This window comes from Temnothorax nylanderi, unplaced genomic scaffold, assembly GCF_030848795.1.
Source record: "Temnothorax nylanderi isolate EJ_2023f unplaced genomic scaffold, tnyl_v1.0 TNYL_tig0071_pilon, whole genome shotgun sequence".
Taxonomy (NCBI): domain Eukaryota; kingdom Metazoa; phylum Arthropoda; class Insecta; order Hymenoptera; family Formicidae; genus Temnothorax; species Temnothorax nylanderi.
In genome coordinates, this window is record NW_027249133.1 from 335,077 (window position 1) to 356,056 (window position 20,980).

At 34.3% G+C, this 20,980-nt stretch overlaps 1 protein-coding gene across 9 annotated transcripts in view; it reads right to left on the reverse strand.

The window, feature by feature from the left end:
• LOC139773933 (uncharacterized) overlaps nt 1–20,980 on the reverse strand; it is a 79,045-nt gene that overhangs the window by 17,491 nt on the left and 40,574 nt on the right. For 7 of the 9 annotated variants that reach the window (XM_071708791.1, XM_071708790.1, XM_071708789.1 and 4 more), the window contains one exon: nt 6,556–6,579. The exons of the other annotated variants lie outside the window; for them this stretch is intronic. In XM_071708791.1, the coding sequence (XP_071564892.1) occupies nt 6,556–6,579 (24 nt within the window). The remainder of the gene's footprint in view (nt 1–6,555; nt 6,580–20,980) is intronic. 9 annotated transcript variants of the gene reach the window in all.

Here is a 20,980-nt window from a genome sequence, read left to right on the forward strand (position 1 = left end):
ATGCCCATCAAAGAGGAGCCACCGGATCTCCTCGCCGTAGATTCTCAATAAACAAACTGCCCGCAGTACGACCACAGCAGATTTGCTGAGATATCGCAATAGATCTTGTATCCGCAATAACCTCGTGTTTTGCTGGCAGAAATCGAGCAGAATCTATTATTTCGTAAAAATTTAAATAAAATACATTTAGTGGTTATCATTTAAATGGTTACGAAACGACAGATTTTGCGCAGTCAATCTGCTATTATATTCTGTTATTCTATTGACAAAATTCTATTGTCAAAATTTGCAGCAGATACCGTTAAAATCTGTTCTCGACATATTTGGCTGTCCGAGTTCCTTTGTCGATCCGTCGATCCGCGAGCCGAGTCTGATATAATGTCGCAAGACCACTCTGTATTATTGTAAAAATCGTTTCTCTGGAGCCGGCTGGTGACTCACCGACTCCGTGCACTTGGTTTGATTAATTGACGATTAAGTGACTTTTGCTGAGCTCCGCGTGATTCACGCGCATCCGCACTCTCCGTGTCATTTATCTGCTTCATTTATCTTTTAAAAATATTTTTTTTTTTCGAATTAAGAAACTAATCTGTCTCGTACTTCGATCACGCTACTCGATCTCTTGCACATAAACGGGAATGAATCGACATTTTCGCTTTTTTTTTTCGTTTGTTTAATAAGTTCAATTGTTGATTACGAGTTCGCGGAGAGCGCTATTGCATCATTCTATTCTTATTTTATATCTAATAAAACAATAGATAGAATGATGCAATAGCGCTAATAGCGCGCTCCGCGAATGCACCTTACGTGACAAACGTAATTGCGCCACTAATATAAAATAAATAATATAAAAAGTGCCGGATTTTTTATAATAATCAAAATAAATACTAAAATTGCTGTAAATAATGACATGTGCATAACTTTTCAATAATGTCGATATTATTATTATTATTGTATCAAATAAACCTTGAGCTGTCAAATTAATCTGATTAATAATGCGTTCTTGATGTATACTTTACAGAAGAAATGACCTAAAACGAATTACAAATTATCACATTATTATATTATTGAATTACATTACAAGCTTCTGGAAAGTTTTCATATAATTTTACTTTCGGGTTTCCGAGATTCTCGAATGATATAAAAAAAAATTTCGAGACATGTAAAGATTGGATTTTAGAAATTTTCATAGATGTTAAAAACATGTTGGAGATATTTTCGAAAAAATTACCCGGAATCTATCCAGAAGTTTCGATAAATTCTTAGCCGCTTCAGCTTTCGACAGCTATTTTTGAATGAGATCTTTAGGGATCCATTCTGTTATTTTTTACGACAGCGTTGAACTGACGCACAGGAAGGAAGGAGTTTCACGAGACAAAAGGCGTTGAGGGAAGAAGCTTTCAAGTCTGATAATTGGTGCGTTTACAACCGCTCAACTGTACGATGATGCAGTTGGTTCATCCCGTCACACTTTGAGCTGCAGCCAAAAGGTGTATTTCCTCCCCGAACGCTGACGAAGATTGCAACGTATCAGTTTGCGCGTCAGAGCATTTTCTCGATAGCGAGAGACGTTGGACTTGATCCGCTTGAGTCGCTATAAGTCGATGGACTTTATCTGCTTTTATCGTTTATCGAGAAGTCGGGATGGAAATACGTTCGCACGTAATCGCTTCAATTAGTTTGCAGTTAGTTGAAGTGTTTTCGAGTCCCCTTAACCCCTATAGATATATTTCCTGTAGGGATCTTCGGAGATCCCGGAACAGATCTTCGAGAAACACCGAGCTCTTCTCGCTATTAATAGTAATGGAAAGCGTCTATTTTTTTCTAGCCTCAGGAGGAAAGTCGCCCGATAGACGGGCAATAAATAAATTGGGATACGTCAGAAATGACCTGGTGCGTGTGTTAATAAACTGAAGTATAAAAAATATACAGTATGAGATATATGACACGAGATAACAGGGAACAACATACAGAGGGAACTGGAACAGAAAATAATATGTGGAGCGAGAAGAGTCGTAAATCTTCGAGGATTTTACAAGATCCTTAGGAAAGACGATTCATTCTGCATTAATAATAATAATAGGATAATAGTTAATTTTAGACCTAGGAGAAAATGTATAAAAATAAAGGAAAAACTGTTGAAGTAAAACATATTTAAAAGATATGTAAGAAAATGTGTAAAGAACAAAATGTATAAATTGTTCTAACTTTACTGAATTAACATATTTTGTATCTTTATTAAATTAATTATTGTATATTTATCAAATCATATAAAGTGAAATTAATTCGCGATTAATTCGTGTCAACGTTTTAAAATCAGATTCCCCGTTATCCGAGTTTTACTTTCCCGTAATATACAGTATTGTTTTTCAATTCCCGACAAAGAAAATCCACGGTGCTTGTGCTTGACTTTAATGCGAAACCGCAAATGAATTTTAGTCGCCCGCGTGTAACGAATTTATTGCGGCCGCGTCGTAAATTTCGGCCGTAACTCAGCACCTCGCGCGCTATTGCTCGCCTAAATGCTTATTGTTGTTAACTGATTGTACGAGCCATGGGAACAATATTAATGTACATTCGACGGCGAATTCGCAGAACCGACCGTCGTGTGTACTGATGAACCTGATCGATAATGGAAGGACATTCGAAAGACGAGAGACCCTGAAACTATTTATAGACCCTGTTAAAGTAATTCGTACAGCGTTAGCTTGATATTACAATTCTATTATTATAGCTGTTAAATTAAGATGACACTGCGCGTAAACTTCAAGAAAAAATATCTTAATACTTTTATAAAATTCTAAAATTAAATTTTCCAAATAAAATAAAAAAGCGATCGTAAAACATTAAGAGGAAATCCCGACAGTTCCTTCTAATTATGCTTTTAATAATCTTGAATTCAAAATGATTGCTGACCATTATTACACTGGATAGTTTCCAAAAGTTCGTAGAAATAACTGATATGATTTACAGGAATTCTTGCACGTGAGAGGAGGTTGAGATTTAGTGCTTATTGCGTATAAACAAAATGGTAATTGCGGTATTCTGAGTGGAAATTGACGTCATCAGGAAAAAAATTTAGAGTCGACAGAAATAAAGGAAAGAAATTTATGCTAGAAATTTCTCGACTCTCACACGATCTTATCTATCTTAAATCCATCTTACGTCGAAATAAATAAAGAGATATACACCTTTGTCTCTTTGAAAAGAAGGAGAAATGTCCGTTTTTTTCCGTGAAAAACGACGTTTGACGTCAAATTAACGGTTTGACGTCTGCTTTTATAATTAACATTAAAAAAAGCGATGTCAAACTAACAGTTAATGTTACCTTGACGGCAACGTTTCAATTCACTGTTCATTTTTGGTAAACATAGTTCCTGTGACAATGCGAGCAATCTTCTAATTTAAAGGCCAGCTAATTTTCACCTAATTCGTCGACTAAAGTCGTCAGGCGAAGGAACGTTAACGGCGAGACCGTTAACGTGATTCGAAAAGCGCGACGACAGAATTAGCAAAGCTTTCACGAAATGGTGGACAAGAATGCCTGTGGCTTTGAAGTCGCTGGCGGAAATGCGTAGGGATGTATTGACGCAAAGAGACCATCTTGAAAGTGGAATGTAACTTGAACGATCTTAATCCGTTCCGCGTTGTTTCGCACAGGCGCGAGGCGGAGCGATTCCTAGAACATTTCAAGATCTGCTTTTCATGTACCGCGCGAAGGCGAGTGATTTCGCGCCGTGACGCAACTTTGTGCGCCATTTTGCACCGTTTCTAGCCGTTGCCGGATTAATTCTGACGTCGAGCGCGAATTTTCGCTTAGCGCAAGTTCTCGCAATGGCATCAGGGCTTGGTGCGCGACAAGGAGGCGCGGGGCTGTCGTAATTGCGTCCGTCTACGTCAATGCAAGTGCATGGCACGTACGGATAAACGGGGCCGAGTTATAAACACGACGAGTCTCGCGATTGGTACAAATTGAAGTTCCGGCGGTATATATCGTCAAGGCGCAGGTGTCCCCCACGTGTCGTTATTTGCGTCTTCCTCTTCTCCAACTTGATCCTTTGTCGCGTATCGAAATGTATACGCGATACGTCTGTCGTTAAAGTGTGGCTGGAGTTTGACGTAGCGGTATCTGTTACACGGAGCGGACCACACATGACTTGATTATCTCAATTGTCCCCGTTGAAAAACTAAAGAATATATAGGCACAGAAAGTGAATGAGCAATCTTGAAGACGTAAAAAAAAATATTTAAGTTAGCATTTATTTTTACAATCGATGGTGTACTTAAACGCGCCGAAAATATGCAAGATAGGCAAAATGTTTTATTTTATATAAACAATTTTCAAATCCGAGGCTCCGAGGATTTATAAAATTCAGTGTGAAGAATAGGGCAAGGAAAGCCGTAACAAGATGTTTTATATAATTTCTACGGTTAATTCGCCTCCGAATTCTTTGACGAAGAAAGAAAGTGTAATATTTAGAGAGATAAAATGCCATATTTAGGAAAAAGGATTAGAGAGCCTAATTTTATCCTGGAATTGACTCAAACGCGACCAATTAGAGTTTAACAATAAGTGTCTCGTAAATTGGACAGTTTGGACACCCCTGCGATCTATTTTCGCATTGCTTTCGTTCGATAATGATCGCGCCATGACCTTTCCGACCGCAAATTGCCGTCGTCTGACCTCTACCGCGACCTAGATCCGATCGAGGCGCCGATCAACGCCGAAAACGTTCTCGATCCCCGAGCACCGACTCCGTATTCTCATCCATCGACTTAATGGGTTTCGACACTAACTTATAACTATTATGTACTTTAATATACCACAATACTTTAACTTTGTTAAAGTACCTACATAATATAAAATATAAATAAGTTATGTAAATATATTAAGTAATAAAGTTAAAGTACATAATAAATTTGTTCAAATACATAATAATTATTTTTGCTTAAATTATTGTGTACTTTAACAAAGTATACAATAAATTGATATATAATGTTGAAGTAAGTTCGTCGATTTTATAGATGATATAGGCCGTAATTAATTATCATAGTTAATTTCGTGATAAACGAGAGGAAGTTATAAAACAACGATTTTTCGAGCATCGATTGAGAACCACTAGGGAAGATACGAAAGTGTTCGGATTCAATCGGATTTATGGCCTGCTTTCTCTCCCCGTCATTAACGATTTGAAGATACTCTCGATTCTTTATAATCGTTATATTTTCGTCGAATACGCGCTGAAAAATAAAAAAAGATATTTGCGGCAAAGTGACGATCACTAAGGCGAATTATTTATCGTCGGGATTTTCCGTTTGGCATCAGAGACTCGCTCTTACACAATACTAAATTGTTAGTTCAACAAATTTCATTGAGCCTCAACAGATAAGTGACGGATGATTTGCATAATTGCATTTTTGTCGCGATCGCGCAAATCATCTCGTTTCATCTCGTTTCATCATTCAGCCAGTCCGCAATTGAATTCGCCAAAGTTAATTTCGTCACTTTGTAAAAAATCGAATTAGTTAAAAAAAATTCAGGACTGCGTTTACGAAATTCAATGATTGTGGTGTCTCTGAACAGCAAATTGTGCATAAATTTACATAGAGGAAAACAATGTAGGGATTCCCAAATTCATCACAAGTAAAACATTTAAGGAGAAGATACGTTCGAGATAAAAGTTTTACGGACGTGAAGAGAAAAGACGATGCATGTAGCAACTGTTCCTGGTATATTTTAAGAAGTAACAGTATTTTTCTGGATATAAATAAGTAAAATGTTTTTAAAAATAATTTTTTGACACTTTTTTTATAATAAAAATATGAAGACAAAAAATTCAGTAATTTATACCAAAATAAACAAACTAAAAATAAAACCATACATGTGATTTTATTTAAAAAAATATATACATATTATATATATATATTAATGACGTTGATATTTTAAATATACCTTGATATTTTATTAAAAAACACACGGTAGAAAAAATTGTTGGTATGCATTATATTTCCTGCTTAAAACTGTGAAACTTTTATGTAAAACGTTTTCTTTTTTTTATAACTTGTCGCTATATTTGTAATCTCAACATTTTTTCTTCACCCTGTATATTTGAAATGGAGACAAAGATTACGCTAATCAGAAATCGTGAAAACTGAGCGTATGTTTAATCCTCTTCTAATCTCTCACGATGCATTATTACAGAGATAATAAAATATGAGTCCTTGATACGTTTTTTAATCTTATTAAATTTCGCAAAGTCGATCTCCCCTATTATTAATTCGTTCCTGATAAGATTAATATAAAATGAGATAGAATAGAAGCAAAGTGAAGCGAAATGCATGAAATAGAATGAATGGCAAGTGTTTAAGAGCATGCAATGCCGCAATAATACGGCGAGAGGAGACGAAGGAGAAGTCGAGACATCGAGTAATTATACTTGTTAATCAGAAAGAACGGCAGAGATAAAGTAAATGAAGCTGAATTAAATTAAATCGATAGTAAAGGTTAGTAAAGGAGTGAAAAAATATAATTTTGTTGCGAAATGGGAAACTCACCGAGATGGGACAACGAATATGGATCTGAAACAGCAAAAAAGAAAGAGACACGATTAAACCTTATGCAGATTTTAATGGCTACGTGACCGGCAGATGCTCAGTTCAAACGCACACTTTTATCAATATAAGCGATTATGATAACAAAAACAAACCAAGTGAGACGCGATTCGCACCGAACGGAAACAAGAAACGGCGGATCTGCGATTTTCTCTCAAAATGTATTCATAAATATCGAAGAATCGATTCAGCATGGTAACAATGTAACCGGATTTCCCGCAATCGACGTCATAGAGTTTCAAGGTGTATTTCTTGAAACAGGAAATCGGTTTTTCACCAGTAAAATTAGCGGAAAATAACATAGTCCTGCAATTAAAATTATAAGCAAAAAAATCTTTATGGATTATTATAGGACACCGTATATATTTTTTGCCTTCATGTGCTGCGTGAGTTAATCAGAGCGATAACCATTTGTTTGATAATAGATATCACGGAATATAACTTTTTTGGCAGCTATTCGCTCGATTGTGATCGAACGGACACGAGTCATCGATCCTCGAATGTGTACGATTTCGTCGAAGAGATTGTGTCCCTTCCTCCTATTTTTCCTTCTTTTTGTCGAAGATTATTATAGAACGTGTGGCCCGCGTTCAAGGCCCGCTAACTGAATCGACGCACATTAGACGAAGTAGCAGGGAAAATCTATTTATAGATTATAAGCTGCTTTGTCTTTCTCGAGGAGGAAGCTAAAAAGAATATCGAGTGATCGATAGACTTTCTCTAGTCGCACCCCTTCGTGACGTCACATTACAAATGTTTCATATCCGGCCGACCGATAATAATCATTCGAGCTCATTAAAAGAAAAAGGAAATTACAACTGAAAATGTACGATTCTTTTTAAATAATTTAATTGTAATCACAATAAGGTTATTTAAGGTTATTCAATAGATTAAGACTGAAGGGATATTGGACTAGTAAACCAAGGTAATTGTTATTGCTAAATATATATTGTCATCGAAATAAATATCACTAATAAGTGATGACACTAATAACAACTAACTTTACTAACTTAATTTCTTTATTTCCTTCGGTTTTAATTATTAAATATATTAACGCGTATATTTAAACTAATTCCGTGACGTAAGAAAAGACGCAACTAAAAGAATCAATCTTTCATTTCGGCGAAATCAATCAGCAAATTGATAATTAATCTCGAGTGTTGTTGCCAAAGTAATCATTCCTCGATCTGAGAGCCACTGTAATCCAGTAATTAATTAGTTATACTAATCAATATTCGCCTATCTTGGAACACTTCATAAAATAGTCAAGTTATGCGATTTATCCTTGTGTGGCGTCTCGATAACGCACAATCTAATGGTTCCATCGGATCTGGGTTACGCTTCTTGACTAATCTTTCGGGGCACGTCGCGTAGAAAGTTGTCTCGTTATACTCCATATAACGATGTAACACCTTTGTGTAGCACGTAATTTAATCATCCGTCGCATCTGAATCGCGCTCCCGGGGTTCCCTCGAGCGTGCTAATTTATATTAATGTAATGCAATTGGTTACGAATTTTTCGGCTGACGTATCTCACGTGGTACTCACCAGCTGGTGGTTACCCCCCTCTAACGAAGGAAATTGTTTTCGCACACGGCGACAGGTGCGCCTCGTCAATAATTTATGCCTCGACCTTGCATCGTCGAAATGTGGAATAAATGCCTAACTAGAGATAAAATTGACGTAAAATATTATCGCGTTATTCGCGTTGCATAATCGCAATTATACATTTCCAGGCCTTCTTTTTTATCAGGGCTTAGCGTTTCTAATGTCAGGGTCGCCGCCAATGATATTGTTTGCAGAATGTCCCAGATGTATCGAACCGTCTTTTATCTATTTTTGCATATCTTATCGTTAGAAACCAATTCACTGAGTTGTAATAAGATCGTCAAGAAAGACTATATAATTTTCATTTAGTTTTATATTTGAGAAGTAAAGAGATATAAAATGTTTTTCAGAGAGAAGAAAAGGCAAATTTTTTTTACTTTAAATTTAAATTTAATTACCTATTCAATTAATTAATTGAATAATACTTTGCAACTCTAACTTAGATATATCGTTAGTAAAAAAGTAATTAAAGTTTTAAATCAATTTGATTAATATTTGTTTAAATACAAATTAAAACATAAATAAAACTAATATAAATAAAAGACATAAAAATGTATAACGTCAATTAAACAAGAAAAATGCTTCATTAACAAGATCGAAAAATAAAAAGAAAAATTTTTTTACACAAATGACTTGCGTACATTTTTGCATAAATTTATATGATTTTTTTCTAAATAAGTCGATCCTTTTAGTTGTTTTATATAACAGCATTAAAATAAAATATTTGAAAAGCGTATTTTGTGATATTTTATAATGACAAAGACATTTTATCTTGTTTATACTCTGATACAAAATATCAGATATCTCTATTCATTTTGATAATCTTGCCTTACTATCTTTAAATGCAAAATAACTAGATCTAATTATAAAAAGAGACTTACGATTACAAAAAATGCAAATAAGTTACCTATATTAATAAAATAAAAAAGTCATTTTTATCTTTGACATTAACTTAATTTTTTCGACCTTAATGTTGATTTTTCGACCTAGATGTTAACCAGACATTTTTTACTCCTCTTAATGATTAATGCATAATCTAGGTCAAAAGACTCGGATCCTCTTTTTAACACCATGTATGTAAAAAATAAATAAAATGTTTCTCGTTTAAATGAATATTATACAATTCAATGTCTTTCATTTGCATTAGTTTTATTTATGCTTTAATCTGTATTTAAGTATCTGGGTTAAATAAATATCTGAGTTAAGTAAAACACTTTAAACAAATAAAAATCAATTAGTAAAATTGATTCAAAATTTTTAAAGAAAACAAGGGAGAAAGCAACGAAATTAACCGTCTTCTAATTTTGAATCAAAGTTTTCTCGCCTCAAGCTACTCGACATAACAATTTTCTTCAGAGGAGCCAATTGAATAGGTTTACGCGAGATTAAGGGAGGGAGATGAGGAAGGAGGGGAGGTTCATGCGTCACGACGACACGCGTGCGTCGCTCTAGAAGCCACGGGTTGCCACCCTAAATGTTGTGACTATTTTCGAGCCGTGGCCTGGCAGAGCGCGGAGTTTATATCCGAGTGCATGAGGGCGAAAGCGGCATTATTTTCGGCTGCACGCGATTCAGTTTAATCCCCGAAGTTTCTCCGGAGAAAATCTCGAAGACGAGAGAAGAAGCACTTCGTATAAATCCGGAAGCTGTTGATTCAAGAACCGAAACTGCGACCTCTTGTATACCGTCCGACGAGCGAAAGATCACTTTCCCTTCCTTTTGATTCTAAGGAAAGCCGCCAGGAGCTAGAAAGTATTTACATTTCGCACAAATTATTTTATGTAAATTACAACGTGCGGGATACTCGCGAGATTCGCTAAAAATTCGACGCGCGTGGGAGATAATGCTTAGCTTTTAAAAATATGGTTTATATATTAGATACAATTAATATGAGATATATTTCGTTAACCCATTCTTATTTTTTTTTAAATATAGTATATAGGCATATACACGTGCACATTAATACGTTTATAACTGGTTTAAAATACCATTACATTACCGCGCATTCTTCCGCCGTATTGTTAGTAATGTTAGTAAATAACATTGTTATTGCCGGCTACTTGTTACCGATTAAAAGCGGGATTTACTCGAAATCGTAACATCCCGGAGAACCAGGAAATGGAGAGTAAACTAGCGTCACGAGTTCGCACACACAGCTAGGCGTAAACAAGTTTACTATGTTATAGCGCGTTTTTTTTCTTGTCGATCAACGTCGATCGCTGTAAACAAACCAATGCCAATCGCAGTGCGCGATCAGAAAAAATAATATCACTTCCGATTAATTGGCATTCAGTTTAAGTTCATAAAAAAGTCACGAAACTTATTGATACTATTTTAATATTTAATTATAAGAAATATACACATTACAAAACAAAATGTAGATTAAAAATGCAAATTGTAAAATATCGGTAATAAATTGTGAATGAGTTATTGTTTTACTGAATACACAATGACGTTATTGTTAATAACCAACATGTTTTTCAACCAATAAAATAAAACGAAAGAATAAATTGAACTTCGTTGCTTCTCTTCGTTGCTCAAAATAACGTAATAAAATACACATTGTCTCTTAGTTATTAAGAAACATGGCCACTCGTAATTGTTTGTAATCAAAAGACATTACATAAAAACAACAACATAAGGGTGATATTATCGGCGAGCTGAAACCTCAGATAACATTAATAAGTTTAATAAGTTTAAGAGGATCGAATTTGTAGGCGGATAAGCGTAAACATTCCCAAGAAATGGCTTCATGACGTAATTAATTCCTGTTTATCTTAATCGCGCGCCTATCGCATCTACCGCAGTGTTACGTTAGATATAAATAAAATACGATAAGCTTTTCATATAATTAATCCTGCTTGTGTCTGATCCTATAAATAATACACACGATCGATAAATAAGTGTTTGTCAGATAATAATTGCAATTGTTGTCCTCATTTCCGTTGAAGTTATATCTTTTCGTTTTACTTGACTCTACATCTTCAACCAAAAATATCTATAGCACGATTATCGGTAAAACGAGGCGAATTAAACTAAATTAAACTAAATTCAATCAGCAGTATTTAAAATTATTATAACTTTAATATTCACATACCTACACCTAATACCTTTTATCATAACAATTTAATATTTTTCAATTAACTTTTAGTTTAAAAGTAGTTAGATTATATGTATATATGTATATTGTTATAATATCTGTGTCTAATTTCTAAAAAGCAGGTAAGATTAGTGATTCGAAGAAATATAAAAATTTTAATCAAGTAATTCCTTTAGAATGTTTATCATTATAAATTGGCGTGTGCGAGAAAGTAACCCGATCATAATAAAAACAACAAATTAACATCAATATTATATCCTTAATGTCTTTAAAGATTAACCTTATAAATGTCCATTATGATATCTCCATTGGTAACGAATGTATCCTTTTTTATTTTTGATGAGAAAAGCACACAAATATTGATTTCTCTTTCCACCTTTTTATCATTAAAATTAAAATTCTCTCATTAACTTTATTTTTACTAACTTTTTGTCGCATGTCATGAAACAACCGTCCTTCTGGAGAAGTAAAAAAATCAGAGACAGCCGATTCTTCCTACTTCCTTGTTGAATTCATAGATCCTTAGAACTGTCGACAAAGACGAGGCGAAATCACGTTTTCCACTGACGTAACGGCGTGATCGTTCGAACGAGCGTTTCATTCTCCATAATTAAACGGTAGGCAAGGTAGAAGTTATCGATGGCGGCGTATTAAAGGTTTCGCGAACAATTCCCGCAACGCTTTTGCAACTCGTCATCGGCGCGTGCGGTTGAGAAACCGCGAACTCGTCAATTTTGTAAACCATACGGTACGACGTATAAATATGTAAATTGTTTCGAGCGATAAATGTACATACACGTGTCGAGGTATAAAACACATTAATCTCAAAGATATCGAATTTGCAGATAAATAAGTACCACACAATTTCATGCAAAATAAATTTCAGATGATAAGAATTTCTTATACGTTTTTTATTTTCCACGTTGAATATTTTGGTTAATCTCAACTAAAATATTTCAAAAGTAAAAATAAGTTAAAGTTACGCAAAAAATATTAATTTATTGTTTAGGTACATCAATAGAATCTAACGATCGAAAATTTTGTGCTTTAATTGCGACATAAGTTTATATCGCGTTTCAGAACATCGAAGATGTACTTTTCTGCGAGCGCGTCTAAGCTGCTAAAAAAAAACGTCAACTGTCCTTCGCTGAATACTTTAACATGAACTAGTGACTATAAACGTATTTCTACGTTGTTGATTGCGGCACAGTTATTACTGTGCTCGTTTGATTTTTATTATATTAGCAATTTTTTTTCTATTATGTTTTTCAATATTTTCTACCCCTATTTCATATATAATTCTTTAAAATTTGGTTGATTAGTTCTTGAGTTATATATAAGCGAAAAAAATGTGCAAATTTCGAATTTGCATACTTTTTTTTTATTATATTGGCAATTTTTTTCTAATTCTATTATATTCTTCAGTCTTTTCTACCTTTATTTCATATATAATTCTATTTGGTTGATTAGTTCTTGAGTTACATACGTTAGAATTTGCTAGGAATATGTACATACATAAAAGCCTAATAAAGCTGGGTCTAATCAAACAAATCTTAAAGTATTATATATAAAATAGGGGTAGAAAAGACTGAAGAATATAATAGAATTAGAAAAGTTGCCAATAATTAATAATAAATTGCCAAAAAAGAAGAATTATTGAAAGTGGTTGAGACTTGAGCATAATTATTTGCTTATAATTGTTTGGCTTCCACCTTTAGGAAGCTTTTAGAGAGTTTTGAAACTTTTGAGAGGAAATGGGACTATATAAGCTATCTAATGACGTATTAATCATTACTCTACGATTATTAGTTTCGAAGATATAAACGTTCAAAGTGTGACATGTTTTCGTTGCATCTATGCTCCCAATGTTACCCCCTACTTAATGTCGACAAAGACGTAGTTCTACGTAAAAAAAAAAAAAAAAACAGCAGCCAGGTAGACAGCGCACGCGGTGCATCGACGCTGCACACGCGGCGGTTGCACGCGTCTCGCGTTACAGCATGCACGTTTAAATTCGAAGTTTTATTACCTCCAGGCACGTATACGGGTTCGAAATATTACACCGTCTCGAAGCAATTGGGAAATACTCGCTTTGCGTGGACGACTCCGCAGATTATATACCTACGTATTAATTAATTTCAGAAATAAAAAAATTAAATAAAAACAGTGAACGCAATCTACCATTTATCTTTGTACATACAAATTTTGTATATATAGTATATACATATATACATACATATTGGATATATTAATTAATTCAAGTTAAATTATAATTAAACTTAATAGATAAATTTTATGCGTAATTTTAGAGAGCTATAAATATATAGTTAGATACTTTTATTTCTCTATCAGTTATTACACTAAAATCGTATTTAAAAATAATATTATACAAAACTTTAATGATACAAAATATTCAAAGTCATTTTCAGGAAAACTTTTTTAAGTTATGTTAATGTAACAAATGAACGAGATATGAGTTAACGTCCTGAATATGTATATACTTGGGATTCCGTCTCAGGAATTCTTCCTCGGCTCATTAGTCGCCTCTCTATGAGTTGTTAACGTTCTTCTCTTTTAACGGTCATCTACTCGCTTCAGACAATATATACTTCACGCGAGGTGGTGCACCTCGACGTCCCATGGATGTATAAGGATCACATCTCTCGAGAGGACATTGCCCATATACACGCGACTGGTTGCTAGGCGCTCCGAGGTCAACCGTTATGGTTTCCGCCGAGTCGCTTCGAAGATTAGATATCCCGATCTAAATATCCGTATACTACCTTATGCCACCGTTCACGAGTTCACACGAGGTTGAGTGAATCGTATGTCTTGACGAGATTTCACGGAATTGTGTAAATAGTATAGATAGCAATATAAAACCTCATTCTTCGATTATATCGTAATAAGATTAAATTCTTATTAAAAATCTTATTTCTCAGTTTTGCGTTATTTAACAGAATTATTATTTGAAATAATCGGATTTAATTAAAAAATCAGAAATATGTGTTTCTCGATGAATGGTTTTTACGAAAAAAAAAAGAACAAAAATAATTCCCCGAAGTAATGTTATCTAGAAAACGAATATTATCATAATCGTTACATGTGTTACATCATGATCGACTACAAGTTAATTGGAGAATATGTTCGTAAAGCGCGTATTCGCTCATTTAAGACTTGCTCGACCACCGTAGTTCAGAGTCACCCTGTAGGCGTAGAACAAAGGTCTTAACTTTTGCGACAGGCACTTTGCCTCACTTTCATTCGCGCGATCCATTGTTTGCGCAAACAGTTGCGACGCTCTCGGATCTAATAGACCGGCTTTCCATCGGCCAATTGGCCCCGCGGCAATTGGTAAACCAATTAGAGCCAATTACACGCGTCACATCCTTTCGAGGCGCGCAAAAAAGAGCCACGACTATCGAACGTGAAACCTGAACCTGAACTCCCCGCGGCGCGCGGGAGCGCACGTGGCGCGCGCGTGCACCACGTGCACACCCCCTCTGCCCCTCTGTTCTCTCTTCCCACCCTTCCCTCTCAAGTCCGTTATATCGGGCCCTATCATCTCGTTGTAGCGCTTAATCATCGAATTCGCGAGCAGGATTAGATGGCGATCACTTTACGATCACCCGGTGTCGCTAAGAATACAATGCACGATTAACGCCTCGGCGAATGTTTCACCTGCCTATGACTTTCAAATGTCAAATGTTTGTATATGACGGATCTAAGAATACATTTTAACATGCAGGGTATCTCGAAAGTCCTGCGTATTCTACAAAATATTGAATTTTAAACCAATTTTTTATTTTATATATATGTATGTATATGTGTTATTTATATGAAATGCAGTATATTAAATCGGAAGATTTTATGATATTTTTTTGAAAATTTTTCCTGGAAATCTCATATTTAATCTCATTGACGCAACGTGTTATTACAAAAATATAAAAATATAAAAATACATTTTAAAGATATCTCAAAAGTTCTGCGTATTCTACAGAATAATGAATTTATAATTTAATGAATATATAATTTAAAATTATATTAAGCCTTTAGTTTGAAATTCGTCCTAATATTCACCAAACCATGCGAGAACTTTTCGAGCACCTTGTATTACAATAGTCGAGTTATATTTCATTCGAGTTGTCAAAAGAATAAACAAGCAAATCTCGTTAGATGAATTGAATTACGATAAGCTTCTCGTATCTCTAAGTGACATTTCTTTACGAAAATGACGGATATTTCTGCACGTAACTAAAAAAAAAATGAAATTAATAAAAGATTATTTTATTAATTATGTGTGTCCTTTTTGATAAATTGGGATGCGTAAGCAGATAAATCTCACGGCCCGAGCATAACAGTTACGAATAAATTATTCGCTTTCAAAAACGACTGAACTTTCCGGCACAACTACAACTAGCACGTAAAGACATCCACGTTTACTTGCTACGGTGGTAATTAATTGGTGACATAGCATAAATATTTACGCAGCGATTGTTTGTAATCGTCAATCGTGTAATTGACACTTGTTTTCCTTTTCTTTAAATTAACGAGCGATCGAATTTGCATTAACGCGCACGTGATTCGGCAATGACGCAAATGCCATGCCGTCGAATACACGTGCAACGCACGTTAATGATTAATCTCGATATACTTATGTATAATAATTCTTCGGCAATTCACGATGTGTCGGATTGTTAATTACATGTGACTTGAGCAAATATTGAAGGAACGCGCGCGCGCGCGCGCGGCGGCAAAGAGAGAAGGACAATGCAAACTGCGATCGAGCTTGACGGGAGAACATGATTATTTGCACGATAGATCTTTAATGAAACACCGTTTTACGCGATGTTTTCAACAAAATTACTACGAAATTATTGTTCAACAATAAATGTTTCTAACGGGAAATCATTTCCACATAAACAGAGACCATTAAGACCATTTCAGATAATTTACCGAAGGTAAAATCGTAACCATCGTGCAGGCACGCACGGTGCAATGATTCGGGACGCAATTTGTTCATTATTTCAGTTTTTTTTTGTTACAATTTTGCATCTTTATTTTATTATCTATTAAAAGTATATTTTTCTAAAAAAGCACTATTTGTCTATGTCTTTAAATAAAAATTTTATATCGTGTCTTTAATATTAAAAGTATTTTTAGATATTCTATGCTCCTGTAACTCCTTAAAATACCTACGTAATATTTTTTATGATGTGTATCTTCTACAATGTGTATCTTCTACAGTGATTCACTACGCTCCTGTAACCCCTTAAAATGCCTACATAATATCTTTTACGATGTGTATCTTCTACAATGATTCACTACGCTTCTGTAACTCCTTAAAATATCTATACGTAATAATTTCTACGATGTGTATCTTCTACAATGTGTCATGTACCTTTATTAATGCAATAATTATTAATGTAATGGTAAAAACGTATACAATTAATTACTAATTTTTATAGCAATAAATAGTATATTTTTATATTTCAGGTTTATAATATATTATTTTTATGTATAATCAGTATAATATATATTTTTTCATGTATTGTGCGTTCATCACATAGAGACGCGATTGTGGATTGTGGAATTTGATATCATGTAATTCTGAGACGGGTGCCAAAACGAGTGCGAATAACAAATGCGAATCCGCGAAAGTGGCGTCGAAAAGTGGTGTGCCACTCTCAACTGCCAAAGACATCAGTGTGACCGTCACGTGGCACCCGGGAAGCGCAGCTGGCGTTTATTGTCCGCGTCTCTATGATGTCTCGTCTCGACGAGAGCGGAGGTTAAGCGACAATTGATCCGTGGGAGGCGGTTTACGTTAATAGAACGGACAATCGGCATGCTGTAGTCCTGGTTAAGGATGCGCGAGTATCGTTACTGCAATTTTTTATCTTCGAATCTTATGCTTTGCTTCAACCTTTACACTGCCAAACTTTATCCCAAAATTTGTGCCGCGCCGTTAACAGTTTATTTATTACAAAATTTAAGTACTCTCACAAAATTACCTAAAATTTAATTAATCTCACTAATTGTAAGTTATCTTCAATTTATTTTGAACTGAAAATCTTTCATGTTTTCCGAGACCTTCTATAGATAGAAAATATATAGTTCCTAACGACAATGCCATTAGGAAAATTCCTGAATTAAATTCCTGATTCCAAGCCAGAATCCTTAATCTTATATCTGTTCAGCCTTGTCTGATTGCCGTTCAATTGTCCTTCCGGCTGTATAAAACGTATATAGAAAATAGCATTGTACGAAACCCCTCAGCCCGTAATAACCATTTTACGGAAACGTTCCATTCTTCTTGAAAGCAAAGATCCCTCTCGAGTTTCTTGTTAGTCGAAAGTAGTCACCTAGGGTGATTTTTACACCTCAGGCAGCGAAAAAATGAAGGTCAGTCAGTTATATAGTCTTCTTCATTCATTAAAAATCTATTATATACCTACATTTTTAAGAAAATACTGAATAAATCTATATAATGATCCCAAACACTAATAAATTGTAGAACAATCAATAATATACTACCATATGTAGTTAATAATAATAATAATGATAATAATAATAATGACTTTTAATTGGAGCGTAAAAACATCCCAGATGATCGTTTATGCAAAGAAAAACTAGGTAACTATTCCCGGTTAATAAAGTTTAGTCTACATAGGGCAATATTACATTTTATTTTACGCTCTTTAATATTACGTAGCGTCTCACGCATAACGGTATTACGACGCGCCAGACGTCACAAGTGTTTCGACATTTTTCATAGGCGTTTTCGAAAAGAGCATAACATGTCGAAGATTAAGCACGACGCAGTTCCTCCAAATACTTGAGAAATTGAATTGGATCAATGTATTCAACCCTTCCACAGATAGATACTTTAGTATTAGAGAACCTATCAGGTACTTGGTGAGCTTAAAGTATTTCAAATTCTGATCTCTCATAAAAATGTCTGTTACTCTGAAGACAATTTATATCAGTCAATTTTAAAAATGAGTCGGAAACGTCGCACAAGAAACACAGAAAGCAGGCACTCTTTGTTCCATTTTGAGGGTTCTGGGTATAAACGTTCTGGGTATATAAGCACCGCGTTAGATATTGTATACAATGTGTCGCGCAAATGCTACTGATAATAATTATCAAAGATAATTGTAAATTTTTTCGGGATATCTATAGTATCTGACGAAGTTAATTCTTCTCAAGCTTGACTAATTCGTAAGATTAGAATCTTTTATGATATTGCAACACGCGTATTGCTAAGTCTGACGTATCGGCTTGATAGATCTGATGTCTGATTTGCACAGTTTTTAATTGCACAGCAATTGCTTTTTTGTTGCACGATAGTGATATTACATTACGTCATTTTATAAATATAAAATGATGTAATCACTATATATGTATAATATATGTACATATTTAAATACAGAGTAGTTTGTCTGACTGTCAGTGTTGGATGGTTAGCCTATATAATACATTAATCTTATTATATATTATTGTTCAGATGCTTTTTAGATATGTATGAACATTTACAATGCAACAATATTTATTTAAAAGCTGCATTTCCATAGTTATCATTTGCGTCTGATTATTCATACAGGTGATAACTATAAAAAAATGTAATTTTGCAGTAATATATAATGCTATTACGTCGTAAAAATATGTATGTTTGTCTATAAAACATCTAGATGAACTATGAATTTAATACTGCTACATACCTAACTGTAATTGGCATGGGCTCACTGTTCAAATATTTATATCGCAATTTAACGGAATATGCTCTTTAATTATTTTCTATCGTCAGATTTCTGTTGACAGTTGGAAAAATTTACATAGGTGGTCTTTAATACGTTTTAATAGATCGTTAAAATTAATATCGTAAATAACCACAGTTTTTATTAATTTAATAAAGTAATATAGGTAAGAAGAAGGGAAAAATAATATGTTAAAGTAATAGTAAGTTAAATCGAGATTAATCTACATTGGTAGAAATGAACATGAGAGTTAAAAAAATTTGCTTCATGACAGGATCACTAATGTGCTACAAATGATAATTGAAATCGATATCGATATTATCAGTTAACAAAATCGTCTGATAACTAGAGTCAAATATAGAATGCGATGTGATCAATGGTTGTTAAACAGCAGATAACGTAAGTCGGTAACTAGGAAGTTACGTTACCGGCTAAAAATAATCCCTACTTTACCTACAGTATAATCGTCAGATTTACAGAGTTGATATTTGAATACTCTGCTAGAGGGCGTCAAGATTGTAATTTTATAACGCGCGTTTTCTCGTTATCAAATTGAATAAAAATAAAGATTAATTTCTAGACGCATTACAGAAACAGTGAAAAAATTATTTCGAAAAATTTGAATAAAAATGATTAATATTACTTAAAATTCGTTTTAAAACCTGGAGCTTTATTTATGATTTTATATGCCATGCAACTTGATATATGTATATTTCGATGATATACATTTTGATTCTCTAAATTTTTTTCATATTACAATCTTACATAAAATTATCACTATAATTTTGTCACAAATTCAAGTTAGATTTATATATAATATCCATTACAAAATTTTAGTGAAATTAATGGTAATTGCAATTATAAGCGCTGCATAATATTAATATTATTTTAAAATTTAGAAATTAATTATATCTGCGTTGATACACGAAACCATTTCAAGTTGACTGGCTTATAAAACGTGTCATTGAATTCGAGTATCTATTAATTTAACAATGTGTAAAATGATTAAATACAAGTCGTTGCTAAATACAAGTTTTCGTCTAGTAAACCTAGATGTGACTCTGAGGATTATTTCAACAGATATGTCGGATCTGATAACACAGTCTACGGCATATTTCTTGTTTTATCCGCAATAAAGCGGTTTCATTAAGAGTCGTCTGTATGGACATAAGTTAAACGAGAGATCCGCCGCGTTTATTTATTCATTTCTGACGTCGTAATCCAATGTGGGTGACAATCCAGAAGATAAGTATAAAAGATTAAAGCACAAAAAAGTTAATTATATATGCAACCTTCGCGTTATGTTAAATTTTATTTAAAAAATTTATTAACAATTTAGAATCTGTGTTTAAATTATTCTTAATTTATTCCCCCTCCCCGAGGGGGGACTTTAAAGAGCTTGATGTACAAAAAGCTCCGTTTGATAGATTAAGTCATCTTTACATAACATCGTCCATACGCTTATATAAACTTTTCTTTATTTGATGATCCGAGAAATCAGTTCCCTATGTAGATTCGGCGTGACTCACTCGGTCGAGCGACAACGCAAAAACCTGCATCAGCTGCATGTGCATATATGCGCGCATATGCATCGGCCATTACTATGACAGCTGGTCTGTCGCAAGCAAAATATAAAACTGTACTTGGGATCCGATCTTTATTACACGAGATCGGAGACAGGCGTTCGCGCGTTGTCGGAAACGAATTACCTTCCGAGACCCGGGCGCTAATTAATCACTCACTGCCGTGAGCTGTAATGACTTAGAATTTTCTCCGCGACACGTTCGCGCTGCAAAAATAACGTTTCATCAGACCTGGGTCTCCCGTGGTCGTGCCGGTATTTGGGTATCGATTGATCGAGCATACCGAGCCGTGCCAGCGCGGTAAAACTAATCGCGAA